Raw genomic sequence first — 22,337 nt, forward strand, 5'->3', positions numbered from 1 at the left:
TGCCCATGGTGGCATTTTAAAATTATTTTTGAATGATGAAAAGCTTTGTCACAGAACATGAGTGCTGCAGACAGTTAAAAAGCAGAGGGAGCGTAATGGTAATTTCCCATGACAACTAACTTGTCCAAACAAGCAGTGGATAACTGCCTGGACTTGTCTGTTGGCCAAATACAGCTCCTCAGCAACCATGGCACCTTGTAAAAATTCCAGCAACGGTTTAAATCTAGATATTTGTGTGATGATGGATTTTCAAGATGACCTTGTTATCTCTCTAGAAGCCTAAAGCTCAAGGTCTAGTGAGGGACAAGCGAGAAGCTGCCAGAATTTTGCAAAGCCTGCTCACCTCCTTTTAGTGCTGGGATTTCAAGGCAAACAGAAATCTGTTTTCAAGTGGAGTAAAGAATGTCCTGCAGCAGGCAAAGTCAGATATCTGTTCTTTTCCACCCAGCACCCCAATTCCTGGGATCCTTAGCTAGCTAATATCATTGTTAGGAGAAAACTCCATCTAAACAAAAATGCAAGAGGATGGAAGCAAATGGCTACTGAATAGCTGTACTACTGATTCTCAATCTTGTCCTCATGCAGACAACATAAGAACTATTTAATTCCAATGCAAAATGTATTTTACTGAACTGAAACCAAACCAAACTGTTTATGTAGTTCTCCCCAAGGTATCACATTATTGATCCTTGTCTTAAGAACAGTATCATTTTGCTATGGATGTGTGGAAATCAAAGAGCTTTTTTAAATTAGCAATAAATTTTCTGCAGTCCAAGATTTACCAAACTTGTAACTATGACTTTTTTTTTCCACTTCTCTACCAATAAGCATCTTGTGACCAATGACTCAGAGACTGAGATTATTTAAATAATAATTTCCCTTACTGATTCATTAACTGCTAAGGATAAAAAACCCCAACAGTTTCTGTCTAGAATTTTTATCAGTCTTCAAGGACAATCTTATCTCTTTTCTCCAACAGGCTAATCTTGAGTTAAGGGAGGTTGTAAGTAGGTAAAATATGCTGTCTGTGCTAGCTTAGGGAAAGAGGGGGATATTTTCTGATATGCAGTGCTGCAACATTTGTTTGTCACTAATAACAGTTAGTATTGCTATGTCATCAACATACGTAATTATTTTCTTGTGCTTAACAATTCAGGACAAGTATAATTAAAAAGTTTTACTTGAAGGGTGAGTAATAAGCTTGTATAGTTATGAGAACTGACTTCTCTACTATTTGAGGGTTGTAAATGGAAAAGGAGACCTCACTACAGCTGTGTGTTTTACTTATAATGCTACAGAAAATATCTGGAGCAGTTAAGGCCCAGCTGCCTTAACGGGAGATACTCACTTTACATTGTGGTTAACTAACATGATATGAGACCCTTTTTAATATAAATTCAGATTCTAACTGTAGACATTTCACTGTTTAATGCTTACACACTAAATTATTTCCTGAGATGGATCTGGTCTACCTATAGGCATCTTGTGTCAGAGGAAAGGTGGGCCCCTGTGCTGCAGGAGTGCCCAACTGAAGTGAATGGATGGAGCATTAAACACTTCAATTTCTGATTTTTGTTCCTCACTGTGATCTTTTTTTCCCTGAACATATCCTGCCTACCCTTTCCTGGCAGCTGCCTATTCAGCATCCAGCACATACACAAAATGGTCCTTGCCAGATGCTGATCAGAGGCATAGGTGGCCAGGGTTTGTCCAGTCTCATCTCCAAGCCATTTGCTGCTCCTAATCAGATAGACTAATCTCATGTACTGTCTATGAACTGCTCCCAGACAAAAACCAAATAAATTCAAAGCAAGCCTCCGGGGCTTTGCACTGTGCTGATGTATCCTTTCTGAAGCCTTAGACTGCATCTCTATTACTGTGACTTAAAGCTGGGATCTGTTGTGTGCTAAAGATTGTCAGGCACCTCAAGGTAAAAGGACAAAGGAAGAAGGATGCTGAAAAGCAGCTGGGGCATGTGTTGCTTAATGTGGCTTTCTGTCAGGCCTGCCTGCTGCAGCTGTGACCCCATGTTCCAGACAGTGGGTCAATTCAATTCTGTACAAATACAGAGGAAAGAATTTTGTTGTTTTCTTGACACTCCTGTTGTGTAACAAAAAACACAGTGATAAGAAATCCTCATGCTAGTACCTATCCCAATGGAGAGGTCTGTCAGTACCTCCACCAGAAACTTCTTACTAGAAATGACACTCAGATTCTACTAAGTGAAAAGCAGATGCAGCCTTCCTGGGAGCAAGTTTGAACAGACAGGCAGGAATCAAGAGCACGGCTCATAGCAGCGGTGGGAACCCAAATACCACATGCAATGCTATTGCAGCTGTTTAACGAGGAACACTGAACTCAACTTGTGTTTTCCTCGTGTGCAGGAGCCGTGTCTTTGAGCTGCCCAGGGCTGCACTGCCCTTCCCAACAACCCCGGCTACTCTGCAGGCTGGGTGGCACGGTAGGCATTCTGCAGCTTCACCTGGGTGCACACCCTGGGCTGTGGTGTTACCACAGAATCACAGAATATTCTGATTTGGAAGGGACCCAAAAGGATCATCAAAGTCCAACTCCTGGCCCTGCACAGGACATCTCCAAGAATCACACCACGTGCCACGTGGGTGCTTTGGATATGAGATCGGCACTTTTGTACATTTCTGTAACTTCAGATGTACATTTTGAAAAATGTAAAATTACTTCAGGTGTACTGGAAAATAGAGTCTCAAACAAAATGTTTTTCTAGCAGCTGTTCATGAGCTCTTACCTCCCTCCCAGTTCAGGTGTGTCTGCTCTCGAGCACATTAACTACAGCTGCTTCAAAACCACCCGGAGCTGGAATAACCCCACATCAGAAGACAACAGCTCTTTTGCTTTTGTTTAGTTGGTGTATTTATTCCTTCATCCATCTGGGAGGCATTGGTAATCTGTCTGCCCAAATCTGATTCCTATTTAGTAGCAGCGCAGTCAGCCACAAGCACAATTAAACAAAACAATAGTGTATGCCTTCTGAAGGGAAGCCAACTGGCAAAAATATAAACCAATTATTTTGAACTTCTGCTAAATATCTAACACAGAATGAAAGGGTTGGGTGTTTTCTTTCTCCTTCTAGTTTTCTGTTTAGTCATCACTTCTGAAAGAAGCTCATGGAACAATTCTAAAGAACTGAAAGGGAGAAACCTCAGGAAAAGATTCTTTTTACTCTCAAATAGTTTTTGTTATGGGCACATCACCGAGTGAAGAAACACGCTTTTCTTCTTAAGCAGGGTGAAGTATGTGGCTAGGTTGTCACCATATCCTGCTTTACTAAACTGTGAAAATTAAACAATCCAGTGATCTCTCCTTTCCTAGATATACTTGATTGTATGTAATTAGATCAGAAAAGCCCCAGGATAATCATGCTCATCTGCCTTATTTAATCAAACTAGGATGATGCCAGTTCAGTTTAGAATTGTTCTTTTAATTCAGTGCTCATTTGTCATTCAAATGTGCTGTTCAGTCCAGCACAAAACACATTTCTTTTCAAGGGTGTGGCACAGAAGGGTGTCTGGGGTGTGCACATGCTAAAAGGACTCATGTGAAAGACTGAGGCATCTTTCAGTCTGAAACTGAAATGTATTCAGGGACAACCTAGATCTAGGAGAAGCTGAGAGCAAATACAGCATGCAATCCAAATCCAGTCTGTTTGGGATGCTATGCATGGACAGAACTACAGCTGATGATGAGGTCAGGCCTGAAGTACTATTCAAGTCAGCCTGCAGTCTAGGTTATAGGAGGAAAAGACAATAAATTAAGTGTCCGGCTGTTACTTGAACTGTTTGTTTCTAACAACAAAACCCAGAAAGGATTTTATTACACAGCTAGCTTCTTAACTCAGACCCATTCTATGTACCTGGTCATTTATCTCCCAGAATTCTCCCAGTCTTGCCGACCCACTTGCCCACATCTCCTCTGCATGATTCCATACTTGCCTTCTAGCTCCCTGTTATACAAAGAATATATGCTTTGCTTTGGATCACAGGGTCTGTAACATCCTTCCTTGCAGACCTTCTTGTGGTCCACTCCACAATTTAGTTTGGATGATGCAGTTTTACTGACTGGTGTATGATTTTACTTGACACAGAATGAACCATCCATTCCTGACAACAGCCTCAGCCCTCTTCTTTTCCTAATAGAATTGATTTACTGATGAATTACAAAGTCACCTTTCTGCTGGCTCTCTATGTTTGAGAGCACAGCTTCGACAGTACAACTTTCAGCATACAGCCTGTAGCCCATGCAGTTAAAAAACAGTGCAAGTGTCTGGACAAGTAGTTTGGAGCATTTACTAGAGGCAATAGTGTCTGGGGTAGCCTCAACATGAAACCCTCAAGGTTAATTTGAGTAGTTTCCAAGAGTTTGTTGCCATCACAAACAGGGCTAAATTATCAACCTTGGATGTATATTCTGAAGCCCACTTTGGAAGTAGATTTGCTGAGAAGAGTTTCCTTGAGGTTAAATGTCCCCTCAAATGAGGCATAGATCCATATACCTCCTGAAAGAAACTGATTCGTCTTGCTAAGTCATCGTTCTGAAAAAACACATTTCTTACCCAGTCTGTCTTTTTTCTTTTGTGCATATGCCCTCTCTTCACTCACGTGGATCCTGATCATAAGTCACCTCAGCACCCAGTAGCTGCTATGCAGTAACTTGTTGCCAAGAAAGGGAAGTTTTTTACAGTGCCCAGTTGCCTGCCTGTGAGGTAATACTTGTTTAAACACAAACATGAAACAATGGCAGGTAAGTAAGGAGCACATTCATGACACTGAAACAGAAACTGTTTCTCTGTGGAGCAAGGGAATAGCAAGTTCAGCACCGCACTCAGGAGAGAACTGGTGTAGAACTGGGTGTTCCTGGGAGGAGTTTGGTGACCCACAGAGATGCAGCACAGTTCAACTGCAACAGCATTGATGGTTCACCTGCTTGTTCCAAGCTGGGTTCCAAGGCCCTGGAACGTGACAGTCACAGAAATCAAGGGAAAATGCCATGTTTTCCCCCTGGGTCAAAGAAAAAGCTCTCACACGTGTTTTACGTTCTCACATCTGCGGTAAGAAACACTAAGAAAGTAGAACTTGGGCATCCTGCAGTTCAGGTGCCTGACACTGGTTGGGATGACCAGCACTGTCTTGAGCTTCTTTTTCACATTCACCTCTGAATTTCCTGAACACCTTCAACGGTGTTTTCTTCCCAGTACTTGCATATTCTGTGTCTCTTTCTGTCTTCCATGTCATTTCCGCTTTTCAGATTTTGTTATTATTTCCACAGTATATTTTATATATATACACATACACTCTCTAGAGATATAAAAAGTAGTTTCATACAAAGAGCTCACAAACTACTCTGCAATTACTTTTATGTGTCCTGATTTTTGGTAGTTATAGGTGAAAATGTTTGTAGAATTTAATCAATAAAGACGCATATAGCAAGAGGGTTTGCTCCTTTTAAAAAAGTGTTTTAATATCCATATATTTCACACTCTGCTTTTCTTCTTTTATTGTAAAGTTTTAATTCTTCATAACTTCCACCTGAAAGCCAGCTGGTAGTGGTTTCCAATATGCGGCATGCATTAGCCTAAGGAGGACTGTGATGGGGCTAGCTGCACTAGAGACATTTGAAGAAGTAACAGGTAGTTCTTGTCCAAGTCCATGACTTGGTTTTGTTACCAGAATAATTTTTTTTTTTAAACTAAATATGAAACAGGAAAATTAAGGGAAATCCCCCACCCCAGCTGCTTTACAAATTGAAACTTCTTTCTAAGTACCAGTAGGCAGTACAGATCAGGATAACATCCAGAGCCTTTATCAGGAAGGTAGTATTTGATGAGAGGGAGACGAAGTAATAAGCCAAATGATATATTAATTTTGAAGGCTGTGGGTGCCACTGAACTTGTTTTTCTGCCACCTGCCCTGATTCCATTAGCCGGTCTTACAGTCACCAATGCAGTTTTCTTACAGTCACCAGTGCAGTTTCGGAGCCTTGGGACTGAGAGCCCCCGCCCTGCTGACCCCGGCAGGAGGTTTGTCAGGGGAGGTTCGCTGGTGGTTGCGCCATCTGGTGCAGAAAAGGGTTTTTTTTCCACCTACAGCATGCAGAAAAAGGTTCTTGGAATTAATGCATAAAGTCGCACAAACCCATTGATACCCCTGGAAAAGCAGGACACAAACTAAGCTCTGACTGCAGATGATGAAGCCATGCAAAATATTGTTCTGTGCTTTGTTTGGTTCCGTTGAAGCATTAGTATTTCAATTATCTCTTGCCTCCACAAAAAGCAAGTGCACGGACTTTTGGTATTCCTTCATTCAGCTGGTTTTGCAATATCCATCCTAATATCTTAGTTTAAATCACCTTTGTAATTTAAAAATAATTTGGCCATTCCTTCTGTGTTTGTTTGTGTACTTGGAGAGATAAGCAGGCGCTGGGCTTTGACTTCTGACCTACCTTATTTATCTTAACAACATGTTGTCCATGTAACAACATGAGCCAAGGCCAGAGGGTAGGACACCTTGAGAGAAATATACCGTGTAGTGCTACTCTCACAAGGGAAAAATCCCAAATCCACTGTTGTGGGACTGCAAGATATTGCTGCATTGTGCCTTTGCTGTCAGAGGACAGGCTGCAGTTTCCTCACATAAGCAAAACAAACCTCACACAAACCGACCCTGAAATGCACTGCAGTGAGACATTTGAGAACACAGATCTGGTTTTCATGCCAAAATACAGTTTCAAAAAGATTCTCAAAACCACTTGTTTTCCTCCATATCTAGTGAAGAGAGTCTGTTAGAATACAGACCATCCTTTTTGGCAGATAACTGCCAATCCTGATCTTTAACTCATTCAATGCAGGGGATACCACAATATCTAATTTCCTCTTTCTTATTGGATGGGGTATAGGTAGACCTGCAGAGAATCATTGACTTGGGTCTGTCTTACCCTCTCTCTGATCCTTAATCAGCCACATTACCTTCTCTGCTCAAGAAATGTAGCAGTTGTGGGGCTTACTCAGCTGCATGGCCACACTAAAATGGTTGTGTTTAATGGCAAGATAATGAAGACTCAGCATGCATCCCTTTGTAAAGGGTTTGGTGGCATGTTACTTCAGAGAGATCAGTTCCCATCCATTTCTTCCATCCGCTTGCTGCCCCCTCTGTTATTTATGCACTTATGGTATAAAGGGGATAAAGTGACCTGGCACACCTGAGAAATAATGCTTTTTTTTCTGTAGATCAGTTCCCTGAGACAGTCCCGAACAGCTACAGAGTAGCTGGCCCAGGACATCATGGAATGGCAGCAGACAGGCAGGGAAAAGGTGGGATCTGCTTCAGCTATCTTAGCAGCATTACTGGGGAGGAAGATTACATTAAGCTTGGCTGATTTCAGAGCACACCACTTCGAGAGGGATGTTCCGTTCTCCTCACTTACGGTTGCAAGCTGATGGTGAGAACTTTTTTGGAAGAAGTGTGGTGTTGGATTGCCTCAGCCTCCTTATAGTGTTTGATGATGCAGCTGAGCCCATCATTTGAATGGGCTCACCTAAAGAATGTCCTGAGCTTATCTAATGCCCTGGTGAAACAATGGCCTTGCCAGGAGCTGTGCATTCGAAGCCAACTATTTCTTTGAACTGGCTTTGGCTCATTTCACCACAGATTTAGCTGATTCAACAGCAGGATATTTACTTGTATTTGCTGCTAGTATGTCAACTTGCTTTATCAAGACTACATAAGACATCGTAAAGAAAGCAGCAGGAACACACAGCTGGAAGCAGAGATTGGAGATGGAAATGGGGAAATAACTCCTTCTGAAGGCAGGGAGCCATTCAGTGGTCTTTTCCTTATCATCTAACCACACCTTGAATATTATCTCCTGTATCAGTCACCTGGGCTGATAAACCAGTTAGAACTGGGACCATATTCCCAGTTACTTAGGGAGAAGCAAAGTGTGCATGTTAGCACTGATAATTACTTCAGCTACTCCAAGCCAGCTTTTCCTGTGTTGCAAAGGAGCCCAAAGGTTGCAGGATGGGTTGTGTTGATACTACGAAAGAAGACACTTCTGATGGTAATTTGCAGGCCGTTGTGTTTTATAACTCATTTTCTCTGTACTTCAAACTGAACGTGTTCTTTACTGTGAAAGCTGATTTGAAAATATACATCTTGAAATCTGTAGAAAGCATGTCTCAGCTGCGTATTTTGCATTCCATTTGGGCAGATATCAAGCAGCTCTAGCAAGTTGCTCCAGCTCAAGATATCACTCCCTTCTGCTGTTTTTGGGACTTTGTGAGCAAAAGTTACTGCCTTTGCAACACAATTTAAGTTGGAGGGATTGTTGGAAATGATACAACTTCTAACATTTTTTATGTAACTTTAGTCAGGGGTTTGTTCGCCTTTGCCCAGGGGGAGGGGAATTGAAGCTTCTCTTCAAAAGATGCTGTTCACCGGGTGAAGTCTGATGAGCTTAACCTCTGCAGACTGGGAGTAGCCAGAAGATACACAGGAGATGAGCGAACATTAACGAACATTACCCCCATTTTCCCTTCCCTCCCCCGGTGCCGTCGGAGACACCTGGTCAGAGAAAAGATCGCTAAGAGAACCGAAGAATGAGGACCAAATTAGCATCGAAGGCAAAGGGATCAATAACCAATAGGAAATCGAATACTAAGAATTGTGTAATTTAAGACCAAAGAACGTGAATTTCTTTGGGATTTGTCTGTATAAATATGTGAAAAGTCTGGTGAAGAACCATTTTGGATGGAATGATTTTCACTGCACAACCCGGGCATGTGTGGACGAAATAATTTCTATTGGACATCCTGGCCGAAATAACATTGTTGCCAGAATAAAGTACTGCCTTGATTCTCTAACAATGAAAAGATGTTGTTGGGGAGTTTGTGTTTTTCCCACAGCCTCGGTGACAGGATCACTACCCACATCTCAGTTCTCAGTCTGGCATGTTAAACTGATACTCAAAGGATTGTATCCAAGGGAGACCACAGCATGGGCACACATTCTCTTTGCTGACACAGACAGGAAAAGGGCAATAGTCTCTGGAAAAGCAGAAGCCTGAGGTAGCTGGGGAGCAGTACTGTCACACACCACCTCTGCACACAGACTGAGTCCTTTTGGTTCATGCAGCCATACAATTATTTCATGCATGACCAAAATGATGACTGCAATAAAACTAAGACAACTGTATGGTTTTATCTACATTTTATATGCATATCAGCTCTCCATTTTTACTAGATCCTGGTTCCAGTTTCCAATGCAAGCAAGCCCTCTTTTGAGCCCAGTGTCTCTGGCTTCCTCTACTACAATCCAATCCCGCCAAACCACTTTTGTACCGGAGTTTTTACATAAGTTTTTATTCATCTCGATCATTCCTAGCATCCCGAATTTAAATCTCATTAGACAATAAGGACATCACATCATAAAATAATTTCCTCAGACATCTTTGCATATGCTGTTTTACATTCATTTTTAAAAGGAAACTCTGAAGACAGAGGGACTTGCTTTTCTTACTTTAACACTCAATGAAAACACTGAGAATACTTAACTTGAAGGCATTTAAATCCTGGCTTGCTTAGGGACAAGTAACTGATTAGAAAATTAACCAGCCTTTAAAAATAATATCCCAGTGATTTGTGTGACACCCAGTGAATTACTACAGGCTATCAAAGAAGCAGAAACAGATGATGTAGCACAGACTGGTTCAGCTAAATAAAGCACACTGAAAAATAGGATCAACATACAATTTACGTTCCAAAGATCTTCCCTTTAGACAGGGAACAAGGGGAATAGAGAACTGCCAGTCCACAGGAGGCTGCAGAGGCAGGAAGCAAGCCACTGAGGCTCAGGGCCAGTCTCCCAAACACTTCAAGATCACTTATAGGCTCATAAATATGTTGAGTGCTTATAAGAAGCTCTTTGAGGGCTTCTGTCTGAGCGGCTGGTACCTGTATATGAAAACAGTGTTTTCTCACCACTTCGTTTATGTGTGACACTTTCTCCTTCAAAACCTGCCTTCCGAGTCTGGGCGCGTTGACGTTACATCCGGCCCATGGAGCGAGGCGCCTCCCGCCCTGCCCCGCTTCCCTCCATCCTGTTTCCAGCCGTGGGGCGTCACTCTTCCCCCTTGTCCCAGCACGGAAACTTGCCTGCCGGCGCAAGAAGGCATCGACTTGCTCTGTAGCCAGTCGTGGCTATTCTGCCAGCAGAGGGCCATATAAACTTCCCAGTTCAGACAAGATCAAGGGCAGAAGCAAATGCCCAGGCTGGGTCTATGGGAGAAACGGGACTTGTGCCTTTAAGCAGGAACATGACATTCCAGTGATGCTGCCATCTCATATGATGTGTGCTAGGAGCATGTCTTCAACTACATCTGCTAAGTTCCCCAAGTTTCTGAATTTAAATTTCTGTCTTGCATCCAAGATAAGGTCTGAATAACACCCAAATACAGCTGGTTCTGTAACCTTGCATCTATTTCTGTAAAACCAGCTAGGTTCAGGTGCTCAGCAATCCCAGCTCAGTGCCAACCTCCCATGTGGTCCATTCACACTGCTGTCAGCTGGAACTCTTTGAGACTCTAGGTTTAGGGCTATAGAATTAAGGTTTACGTGTCCATCCCAATAGAGACAAAGCTATTAATGAACTGGAACATGTTTTGTGGAAAAGTTTTGCTCAGGCTTTGTTTGGGAAAAAAATCTACTACATCTATATGATATTTTTCTCTTTTTTTACTTATACACTAAAGTCATACACAAACTGTGCCTGAAGAAAAGTTGAAGAAGTGGGTCTCTGGGGAATACTAGCTGAAAACCATTGGTACATTGTTAGTCCTGATCAGAAGAACCACCTTAACACTCAGAAAAACAAGATTGTGTGTTTTCAGAAATGTATCATAATTTCCTGGAGGGTGTGTGATCACCACTGTCAGTTTCTTGTCTCAACTGCGTTAACAAATAAAAAACCATTTTCTGACGAACCACCACAAGAAATGCACTTAACAAGTAACCACCTTGGATCCCAGAAGATCTTAACATTACTTTGGACTCCCTGGAGAGAAGCATCTCTTTCACAACAGTTGATGCTGTATAATAGGAGCTGGAGAGGCTTTTTCCATTCAGCTCAAAGACAGAAACCCGATTAAGAAGATCTTAATCCAAGTTTTTAATACACAACTTAGTTATATTGCAAAACAAAACTGATTCAGTCACTCTAGTTAGAAAATAAAGTGCACAAATGGTTTCTTTTCCCCAGAGAGTAAGGAGGATTAAAAACATTATGGGCAGAGTAAGGAAACAGAACAAGGAATCAGTTTCTTGGTCAAGTAGCACACCTAATTAAGTTGGAGACAAAAATGTCAAACTTGTCAATTTTGCAGCTTCCTTTCGGAAAATGCTGAACCAATGCCATTCTCTATTAAGTTCTATTGAAAGAGAAGAAATTCACACTGACAAATCTGTCCCTGTTATTGAGCTGCCTAATGGTGGAGTTAAGCATCTAAATTTAGACCTTATATTTAAAAACCTGCCTAGATGTGTATGTGCTGTTTACTCTTCTCAGTTGTTTCTTAATCCATTGTCTCACTTTTTTTCTTTAGTCACAACCACTTCTATTCTATGGTCTCAGTAACCATGAATATTCCCTGTGCTTCAGAACACAGTTCTTTTAAACAAGTTTGCTTCTCGATCTCTGCTTAGTAAGAAAGTAAAAAACCACAATTTTTTCTGCGAAGGTCATTAAAAATTACATTCTTATGCTCTTCTTCAATCAAAGATCTCCTCCCTGCACTTCCTGGATGAGACACAGCCATCTAGGATTCTAAAAATAATCCTGCTCTGACACACTGCTTAGCCTGCATGTGCATCGTGCATGTGTGTGTTACCCACACAGCCATGCTGGACTTCTTGGAGCTCCTTGAATACAAACATGTGCCTTCAAATGAATGGCTTGTATTCATGTTCCAGTGAAGCCACAAACAGATCAGAAAGTATCTTTGCAATGCCAATCCTCCAAGCAGCCTTTGGGTTATTCCCACTACTTGCTTCTAAATACGTAACTTACTTTAATTACGTTATTTTTAATCTGCCCATGTCTGTTCCTGCCTATCCATTATAAAGGCAGCACATTGTTCCTGTTAGATACTGAGCGAGTACAGCTGGGAAGGCATGTGCAACTCCCAAGCTGACTAATTACCCCTTAATTCAGGTTAACCTGACTACTCCTGTATTTTAAGCAAATAATTTTTTCTGGATTGGAAAGCAGACAAGGGCCCCTATGTGAAAAAAACCAGCAGCAGTGCGTGAGGTCAATGTATTTATGTGAGCAGTGATACAATTTCTATCTCAATTCCAGAATTCCATAAACTGTGTCATAATTATACAGAAAGGACAGACTGGAACAGGAAAGGTAGCTTTCTTATGCACCTACTAAAGGGAAATGACAAAACTAAAATTGCAAAGTATTAGAATCTACGTGGCAGCTAAACCAATGAAAAGGGATCACATTTCCCCTTTCTTTAGTCCTTGTACTGCAGATTTTAACCATGACCTCTTGGGCTGGGCTGGATTCCCTACTGCTGACTGGACACTGCAGATACACAAGGCAATGGAGTATGTTCTACTCCCCAGGGTCACAGCATCACAGAACAGAATCGTTAGCTCCATTAGACCTTTCAGGTTGTTTTACACACACAAGGAAGACAGGAGAACGATGCAAGCCAGTCAGATAAAAGCAGAAACAGCTACGTCAGTGAGAGAAGTCCCATAGGGGAGAGCTGATATGTTTTCATTGGACCAAATGATACAGCTGAAAAAAAGCAGAGCAGCTTTCTGGAACACAAACCCTCCTTCACCAGGCCCAGTATCATTGGAGCAGGGGAGGAACAACAATAGCTCCCTTCTCTCGAGGAAGGTTAATCACTGCTGTGGAACAAGCCTGGCAAAGATTTTATACTCTCTGAATCCAGCTATTTTTTTTTGCATGGCCTTTGTATTTTAAATTTTATATTATTAAAAACTACTTTATACTACATTTGCCAACTACTACAGCACAGTAAGAATGCAAACAATTTAGCTCTTGCATTCTTTGCAGTACCTGCCTAGAGATGAGCCCACACCTCTCCCTACTGCTTAGCACAGGCCTGTTTGGTAAGATGTCTCTGTGTCTTACAGGAGGATTTCTCATTACCCAAGATTGTATCAGCTCCTGCTGATAGTTTCTTTCTTTGTGTTCTTAACCCTCTGTAGCTGACATCCCAATCATGTTTGCAACAACTGAGCTGTCAAATGGAAGGCTGAGACTTCGATCAGAGGGAGAGTACCTGTAGGAAGAGAGTGAATTTGTATGAAGCAGAAAAGCTGGTGCTTCTTTACATCTGCCAGATTGTAACAGTAGAAAAACAAAGAACTGCATCTTCAAAATTAGAAGAGTGAAATTCCTTTGCTAAACAAAACATATCTTCACTATATATACATAGTTGCCTTTCATTTATTAAAAATAATACTCCATTTTTTGTTTTCTCATTAAACAGGGAAGTTGAGTTTTGAAAGGCTAAAATAAAATTTTAAGAGGGAAAAAAACCTGTAACATAAACACCCGTTAAGTCTTTAATCCAAACTCTGTTTCTTTTAAAATCTAGGTAAGACGTAACTATGTAACTGGGAGCAAAATGGACATCTTGGGAGAAATGCAAAAGGTGATATGGGGACTAAGGCCTGCTCTCCAAATTCCCCTGCAAGGTTAAAAGCAGGAAGTTAAAAAGCTCTCACCAGTCAGTGAGCCTTTTTCCTTTCCCAAGAATGCTGGTGAATTTCAGGCCGTATGTTTCTTATAATACCTTATAATTCTGCTAAATACCTTAACAGTGTGCCAGTGCCCAGCATTGCTCAAGAGCAGGCCCCTCCTCAGCAGCCCAGCTGTATCGATATATACAGCCAGCTATCCAGCATCTTTTGATAGATTTTGCAGATTTGACAAACCAGACGTGGGTTAGACATTAGCTGAACTCCAAAATGTTATAAAACCCTTTTCTGAAACTCTTATATAACAAGACATCATAAAAATGAGACTTTTACCTTAAAATTTAACCAGCATCAACTACCACTAAAGTTTTAAAAAAAGTTTATTAAAAAATATGGGTAGCCTAAACAAAGTTTTAATGTTGCTCTAGCCCCAGGCCATCGCTGTGCATTCATTTCATTAAATGAGACAGAGAGGATACAGTCCTGCTGAATTGCAGTTCTGTCCTGAACGTTGTAGACTTCCTGCAAGACAAACCTCCTTTTCATACGTGTAACAGCAGCAAACCAGTCTCCAACCTCAAGCCTGAGAGAGCAGCTGTTCACCCACCAACAGGAAAACTCCTCTGGCACTCTGCCCCAGAGCCTGCAAGAACTTAACAAGTTGTACAAAACCTGATGCAAAAGCTGTCAAACAAGCGCAGAGTTACCAAAGTTAAAGGTAACAGAGCTTTACATCTCTTAAATGAAGATATATTTCCTATTGCTTTGGGTAAAATGGGAAAATCTTGTGCATGTTGTTCTAAAGCGTTTTTGGGGACAAGGCTAGATAATTTACTGCCAGTCACTCACATTTTAATCAGAATCATCTGCTCTCATTTTTAAATTCATCTTGATAGCTACAGTTCCATTCGAACTACATGAACGGTAGCTTTTTAAAGAAAAGAATGCTAATATAGCAGCAAAGCACTACATGGCAGAAAAGGACCAAAGCCTATCCTGCTACCACAGTTTAGTCATATATAGAATATAAAGTAAAATGAAAAGCAGAAAGCAAACACCAGGGTGTGTATGGTACAGCTCCAATTGCAACAGCTCACACAGGGTGATGACTACACATTGCTGAAGATGGCAAGTCTCTGATTTCTCTTTCAGGAAAGACAAAACTGATTGAAATGCACATAGTTAGCAGGAAAACGCATTCAAGTGATGTAGTAAAAACTAGAATAAGCAAGTAATTAACAGTAATTTTTATGACTCCAGTTTTACCTCGGGATTTAAAGTTTCCCTCATTTGTGCCATGATTCCAAAATGTTCAAATGCCCTGCCACATTCATATGGAAGAAAGCCATGTGCTACCATTTTGTCTTATACACACCTAGACCCCCAAAGTTATGCAATTCAAACAGAAGATGAAAAAAGACAAGAACAACTCCTCTCTTCTGCAATAAGCAGGCATCAGACAAATAATTAAAAATTTATTCCCACCCTACATGTGGTATCCAAAAAACCAATACATACAAAGATCTATTTATCCCACAATTACACAAGCCTCCTGGATTTAATATTTTGAACCATATGACAAAGTTCAAGATACTTTATTTATTAGATACAACAAGTAAATCTCAAAAGAGAGTTCTTGAATGCATGAAAAAAAATCACATCACTTAAGTGACTCCCACACACATACCTTCCAGCACCAGATACTTACAATGTACTTTTTTAATGATGCTGTTAACTTTCTCTTGCAGATCTGCTCCTCTCCTTAAGGAGTCTTTTGTATTTCCAGACTTGGTTGTTTAGTTCATTCTACCACTTTATATATATATATATTTACATCCATCTCATCTCAAATATTTTTGTCATACAGGCATATAATTCAGTTGTTTTCTAGCTGGTTTTCTGCAGTCTATCTACATCTCAAAAGGACTTGTGCACAGCACAAATTAATGCAAATGGCTTTCTCAATGTACATACTGAAGGATATGCATCCAGAGCTTGACCATCTGAACACATCTTCCAGTAGTCCAGGCTGTATTTTTAAACTAATTATACAGATCTGTAAAAATGTATTTAAAAAATTATCCTTGGACCAGTACAATGTCCAAGAAACTGTTGGTAAAGATGAAAAATTATTCAGGTATTTGTAACTTTGAAATGATATAGAGTGTTACAGTGTAAACTTAGGTTACACAGAGGAATAACTTTTTCTTAAATCAAGAACTCTGTAACAGAATAAATAATTTACAAACTTGAGAAAAGTTGCATTGTTTCCATCATAAAGACTTCTTACTTCTATTGTAAAAAGCTTAGAGGAACTAAATATTATTTCTGTCAGTGGCTGCAAAACTTAAAATACTTGGTTTTGTCCACAGAATTCCCCTCTTTAAATCTGATAGGGGTAGATGAAGACAAAACAAACCCCAACATGTAAGGATTAAGATACTGCAATTAAATTCTAACCCTGCAAATCTAGTGAACATATGTTCTCACCAGATTTACAGAAAGCAGTTATTTTTTCTTTCCTTTTTTTAACTAGAACAGCACTGAACTTTTTCCATCCACGTTGTCAAAATAAGTGCCTGATACTGTCATAAAATCATTTCAAAGCATTTTTTAAATTAGAGCAGAAGCAGGTCCCACCTTGCACTCTTTAGTCATTCAGATACATTGCCCATGACTGTCTGTTGAGGAAATGCTTCCTCACACTCAGCATTGTCCAGACAGCCCCATGGCCTCTCCCCTAAAACAATGAAAACAGACAAACCTGCAGATCCCACCCAAGGTAACTCTTGGGGAAAGGCATGGGAGCAAGGGAGGTGGTGCTGAAGGCAAGAGAGAGAACTGGGCAACCTTCACTCCCATTAAAGATGGTGACCTTTCTGAAGCCTTCTCTGAAATATGTTTTTAGCATGGGTGTCTGTGTGCAAGAGCTGCAAAACATTAGGTTACTACCACAAAGCCAGAGATTTTATTAGGCTTACAAGTATTTACAAGATCTTGTGTAAAGTCTTGGTTTTGGCACAGAGAAAATTATAAAACAGTAACAAAATTTTTCAAAGCGTTAATTACTTCATTAATGTCCTGAAAAATTAAAAGTAAAAATTAAGATGAGCTGTTTACATCAGATTTCTTACTTTTCCACAGCTTGGCCTGTGGCTTCAAGTTTTCTGCTTTCCTCTTCACCTGTAATTTTATCTACTTTCTCCATCTAAAAATCTATCCCTCTGTTGAAGCCAAACACAGGTAAAGAAGCACATACAAGAAATAGAAATGAGTCTGGCAGCCTTTTTTTAAAATGACGGACAAAGTATGTTTCCCTCTTCATTGTTCATCAGACAAAAATGAGGAAGCATCATTTCATGCTGCATAAAAGTGCCTCCAAGTTTCTTCACAACAGCAATACTGGCTTGATCACAGAGACAGGATTCTTTTTCTTTCTCTCTCTCTGTATTGTAACTGTAGCCATCATGATCTCATTTGGTATGCAAAAAAATATAATTACTTCAGTACAATTTCCACAGCAATTTGAAGTGTGCCTTTTTCTCTTTTAAGTTACTGTTTTAATTTAATGAAAATGATAGGACAGACTGAGATGGCAAAACCCCAGTATTTTACATCCTTCAGTTTGTTTGGTTTAGTTACAGGAAAACAATCCTGGCAGTTAAACTAAAACCATAGATCTAAATGGATGAGGCAATTTTGTGCATTCTAAAATCAATGCATATTTAAATACTTATTTTCCTTCACAACAGTCTTCAGAAACTCTTGCTCTATGGACGCTGGACCAATTTACTCTTATTGCTTTCCTGCTCACTAAGCTTGAAGTGGGTGTAGGCTAAAATGCCAAACAGTGTGCACAGAATCCCAAGGCCTTGGTTAACAGACAATGGATCCTTAAATAAGAGGCACCCTCCCAGGAGGGTGATGCAGAACTTGAAATGTCCAAACATGTTATACCTAGACATCTGTTAAGGATAACAGCCAACACCAGTATTATTTTTTGTAAAAAGAAACACTTGGAATTTTTTTTAGTTCCACACAAAGCATGCAATGGTACACAGTGCTGACTCCAACTCATACAGTTTTCCCCGATCTCTGTGGCTGTATTAACCTCCACCTAAAGCCTTTCACTCACTGTACACTCCAGTCTGATGGACATGCCAACACTTCCTCAAGGCAGCTGAAGCGTGAGATAATATTCCTTGCAGGTATGAAGGTCAGCAAGTTAACAACCATTACCTATACAAACCCCAAACAAAGGAAAAAATACACTAAACATGAACATGCTTTTCCAGTTTCTTCATTTAAAATAAACCAGGAAGGTTATCAAACAATTTTCCCACAGAAATCAGCCCAAATGAATTCCAACATAATTAATCTGGAAACAGGAGAAATGACTAATGTTACAAAGGATACGTGACAGGTGACGTATTTCCAATGATCCAGTAAATGGACAAGTTTACCATAAAGGCTATTATTCCAGACAGCAGTACCATTATCTGTGGATTAATGGACACAGTCAGTATCTGACTCGCTTTTGGCTATTTGTAGATACATTCCAAGTTATTTATTTAGTTTCATTTACTTTCAAATGCAAAATATCAGGCAGGAAAAACATATGGAGAACAAAAATAGAAATAGCTTCAAATCAGTACAGACCCTGGTGATGTGTATAAGCAGTTCAGGGTATGGCGTCCATAAATATACACTGACAGAGCCACAGGCCTTTTCTCCTTTACTCTTGGCGAACATTTAAAAGTGATTTGGACAATCTGGATACTCATTCACACAGAGGTTGTACTCTTCAACTTTGAGATACAGTCTTATTTATGGTCACAACAAAAACTATTTTAGCAAAATATCTGATTTTATTACTGTCAATACTTGCTATCCCATTCATAAACTGCAGTGCTACAAGAAATGACCCATCACTGAGGGGCACAATCAGCAGTAGAAAGAATATGCCACTGGCTCTTTTTTGGACAGAAGGATACGGAGAGAAGTTACAGTCTTGGTGAAAATAAACTACTAATTCTAGAGAACAACCAATTCAATGGTTCAGCCAACAACAAACAATGTTGTCATCCTTGCACAGAAGAGAACCTGTGACTGTCTTTCTCTGAGTGGACAGTCAAAGCTAGAACTAGAGAACTTAATACAGGAGGGGAAGCTTCTGGATTTTGATAAGATTTTCCTGTTGTTCAGATGCCCTTTAAATAGAAACAAAAATAAGGAGATAAATCAATTGACAGACTCATTCCTCTCAGAGAAAGTGGGGCAGACTCAACAAGGGGCTATTTGTCCTGCACATGCCCCTGTCATCTCACCATAGCCAACAGCTGTACAAAAATCTGTTTCACAAAGAAACAGATCTTACTATCAAATTTAACTACCTCAGTGATAATTATTTAAATAAAGTCAAAAGCCTTACCACAGCAGAAAGCGTCCAGGGCCCAAATATTCCCCCTTCTCCAAAGACTGGCTCGAAGAAGGGTATGATGAACAACAACATAGCTGAGGACATTGGTGCCTGATAGTACAACAACTGCATAGAGTTTACCTGCAACTCATGCTGCTTAGCGCCTACCCACTAAAACCAAAAGAGAAAACTGTTAAACATGAGGAAAAAAACCCCCATAAATTGAAAAATCTCAGCAAAAGCAAACTGGCTACTAACACAGAGGGAGTCTCACGTGGACAACACTATTTAAACAGGGTGTTGAGCCTCAACTTTGCCTCACTGGAGGTCCCATGTGTTTGTCTCTTTCAAGTGAAAAACCCGTGAGAGGAGAAAATCGTATGCAGGGGCAGTGAAAAGAGTGCCTAAACTTTCCTTTTCCCATAGCCTGCGGGTAAAGCATCGTACTAGAGGAAGAACAAAAAGGTAGCAGAGCTGGGAAGAAAATACCAGCTCCCCTTCTCAACACAAATTCCAGACCCTGTCTGTGTTGGAGCTGAGTATCCTTGCCTAAGCAGGGGCTGGATTCTGTTCCTTTCTTCTCATTTTCCTGTACATACAAGCTAACAAAACCGGTACACATTTGTCTTTCTTTTATCAGTTTATTCCAGATTTAATAGATTTCATTTCAATATTGATTATAATCGACTCTCACTTCAATTTTCAAGGTTGCATGCTTTCACAAATATTACTTATCTATGGCTATGAAGATGTTACAGCCAAAAAGACACATCTTTATGTTGTGCTGAAGAATGACGTTTAATACTTCTTAAATCACAATAACTGGTGACATGGATTCCAACATATAAACTTGTTCAGGTTTTTTTATCTATATAATTTTGCCCAAGTACCATTATTTCTCCAGTACACACATCATCACTTAATGTTATTATGCAGCACCTTTCCTCCCCCTGCTCCAAAACAGGACAAGAGACCATTATTTATCATCTTACAGCCTATGGGTCAAAGAGCCCTCACTTTTTTTGGAGGCACAGTACACCTCGTACAAAGAAATTCACGTTTAAATCTATCACATCAACATGACAGGGGTTTCTAATTTAGGAGGCTCTTACAGTCATGGTCAATAACAAATCGGGTGAGCTATCAGTACAATGTTACAGCAGAAAGGGCTGAGGCAGTCCTCGGACATAACAATTTTTTCAACCATAATCATCCAGAAAGGTTGTATGGTATTTATGTATTAATCCACCCTCTACAAAACCACCTTAGAACGTGTATAGTCGAAACTGAAGAAGGATACTGATAAAATGTAAATAGCTCAAGGATAAACCATGGGATTGAAGGACTGGAAAACATCCTTTCTAGGGAAAAAGCTCAAACGCAAGGCACTTGCTTCAGCAAGGAGAACATCTGTTCCCTCTAGGAAAAAAGGAGTTTTACCGCTAAAGCAATCTTCACCCCTTGAAAGTAATGCTCACGTTAAAGATGACACCTCAATTTTTAGCAGCAAGGACGATCAATTCCTTAATTTATCAGGGGTTATGGTGGATTATCATAATTTGGTGGGGTTTTAAAAAACAAATACCGGAGCACGGAGCGTTTCCTGGGAGGCTGGGTGCTCCTTAAAGGCGATCAAACCGAGGGGCAGCATCTTGAAGCCCAACCACCCCACCGCTCCCGAGCCGATACCTACCACTTGGTACAGGGAGGTCACCAGGACGCCCAGGGTGGCGAACGCCATCCCCAGGACGCTGAACTTCACGTCGTAGTAGGAGTTGAGGAAAACACCCAGTGTGATGGGGACCTGTGGAGGTGGACACGGCCGTTTTAGGCAGGGTCGTTGCCCTCAGCGTCGCCCCTCCCCGCTCCCCATAGCCCGCCGCCTCCTCACCAGGGTCAGCTTGATCCGCAGAGGGAAGGTCTTGCCGTAAGCCACGCTCTGGATGACCACGATGACCGGCGTGGTCATGGCCTTGGCCAGCTGGTAGGTACCGATGGTGTTGCTCTGCAGAGAGAGGTTGGTGAAGACGACGAAGCCGCAGAAGCTGAGCGCCAGCGGCAGCACCTGCGCGGGCTGGAGGCTCTTGGGGGAGAAGGCGCCGAGTGCCTGGCACAAGTAGAGGCCGAGCCAGGTGATGGCGAAGTGCACCAGGGTGAGGCTGAGGTTGGGGAAGCCCAGCCGCACGTACAGCCACTTGTTCAGGAAGACGATGCAGATGGAGGCGGCCAGATTGACCAGCAGCCCAGCCGCCAGCCGGCCCTGCGCCGGCAGCCAGCCCATGGCTGAGGCAGCCCGGCGGCCGCCCGCGCACCGGGCCCGCCGCCGCCTCCCCGCCCCGCCGGGACACGTGGGCTCGCGCCTTCCGGTGGCCCCGCCCGCCCCGAACGGCTCCGCCCGCCCGGCCCGGGCGGCAGCGAGGGCTGGGGGAACAGCGCGTGTCTGTGTGTGTGTGTGTGTGTGCCCCCAGCTCCTGCCCGACAGCCCCCGATGGGCAGAAACGCACCTCGGCTCCAAGCCACAAGTACCTCTCCACAACCGGACAGGGCATTTTCGTAAACACAAACACGTAATTGTATGTACAGATGTACAGCACGAAGTACATTCTCTGTTGGGTGTCAAAAGACACCGACTTGGGCAAAGGAGCCAAGGTCCTTGCCTAACTGCACTACGTGTCCTCTGCACTGCGTCTTGTTAAGGGAGAGGCAGCTAAACGTGTGTTTACACGTGTAAAGGACAAGCTTTCAATATAAACTACAAAATCTCGAACGGGGGTTTCAAAGTATGATCATCTTTCCTGTGGTTCAGGATTTCATCAGCATTTTAGCAACTTCTTAATGTACAGGAGAAGAGCACAAAGCCATGAAACAAGGCTGCCTTCTCTTCTGAAGGGCTGGAAGTAAGCCCTCACTTTTGCTTTTTGGTTTTCCTTTCCTCCAGTGTGTGTTTTCTTCTCCCCTGCTTTCTCCATACACCTTCCAGCAGTCTCACTTTCTCCCCACTGCATTAATGCACATTTTACTGCCAAGTAATGTTTCCAGTCTATGGGTAGCTCTTTTTGGCATGTAGCAAATAGCTTTAGGAGGTTCACACAATCACCAAATTTATACAATGACATTTTCTCTTTTTCAAGCACTTTTATTAGGAAA

The 22,337-nt window shown here is 41.5% G+C and overlaps 1 protein-coding gene across 2 annotated transcripts; it reads right to left on the minus strand.

Moving 5' to 3' along the window:
• Window positions 1-5,521: 5,521 nt before the first annotated feature.
• Window positions 5,522-21,515, minus strand: SLC35E3 (solute carrier family 35 member E3). Of its 2 annotated transcripts, XM_082280686.1 has the most exons (5): window positions 21,082-21,515; window positions 20,884-20,994; window positions 19,203-19,361; window positions 18,188-18,270; window positions 15,235-17,728 (listed from the first exon to the last, which is right to left on the minus strand). In XM_082280686.1, the coding sequence occupies exons 1-5, from the start codon at window positions 21,469-21,471 to the stop codon at window positions 17,542-17,544; spliced, it is 930 nt and encodes a 309-aa protein (XP_082136812.1). In that variant the 5' UTR covers window positions 21,472-21,515; the 3' UTR covers window positions 15,235-17,541. The 2 variants fall into 2 exon arrangements, with proteins under 2 accessions (XP_082136813.1, XP_082136812.1); XM_082280687.1 differs by lacking the exons at window positions 15,235-17,728; window positions 18,188-18,270; window positions 19,203-19,361 and adding an exon at window positions 5,522-6,115.
• Window positions 21,516-22,337: the final 822 nt, after the last annotated feature.

The sequence above is a fragment of the Coloeus monedula genome (assembly GCF_965178545.1).
Source record: "Coloeus monedula genome assembly, chromosome: 4".
NCBI classification, from domain to species: domain Eukaryota; kingdom Metazoa; phylum Chordata; class Aves; order Passeriformes; family Corvidae; genus Coloeus; species Coloeus monedula.

Excerpts from the sequence above, each read along its gene's own strand:
- SLC35E3 (XM_082280686.1), bottom strand. The coding sequence starts at position 21,471 with ATGGGCTGGCTGCCGGCGCAGGGCCGGCTGGCGGCTGGGCTGCTGGTC. Across the intron at positions 20,995-21,081 it reads TGCGGATCAAGCTGACCCTG|GTCCCCATCACACTGGGTGT; the intron begins GTGAGGAGGCGG and ends CCACCTCCACAG. Across the intron at positions 17,729-18,187 it reads GGAAATACGTCACCTGTCAC|GTATAACATGTTTGGACATT; the intron begins GTATCCTTTGTA and ends ACAGATGTCTAG.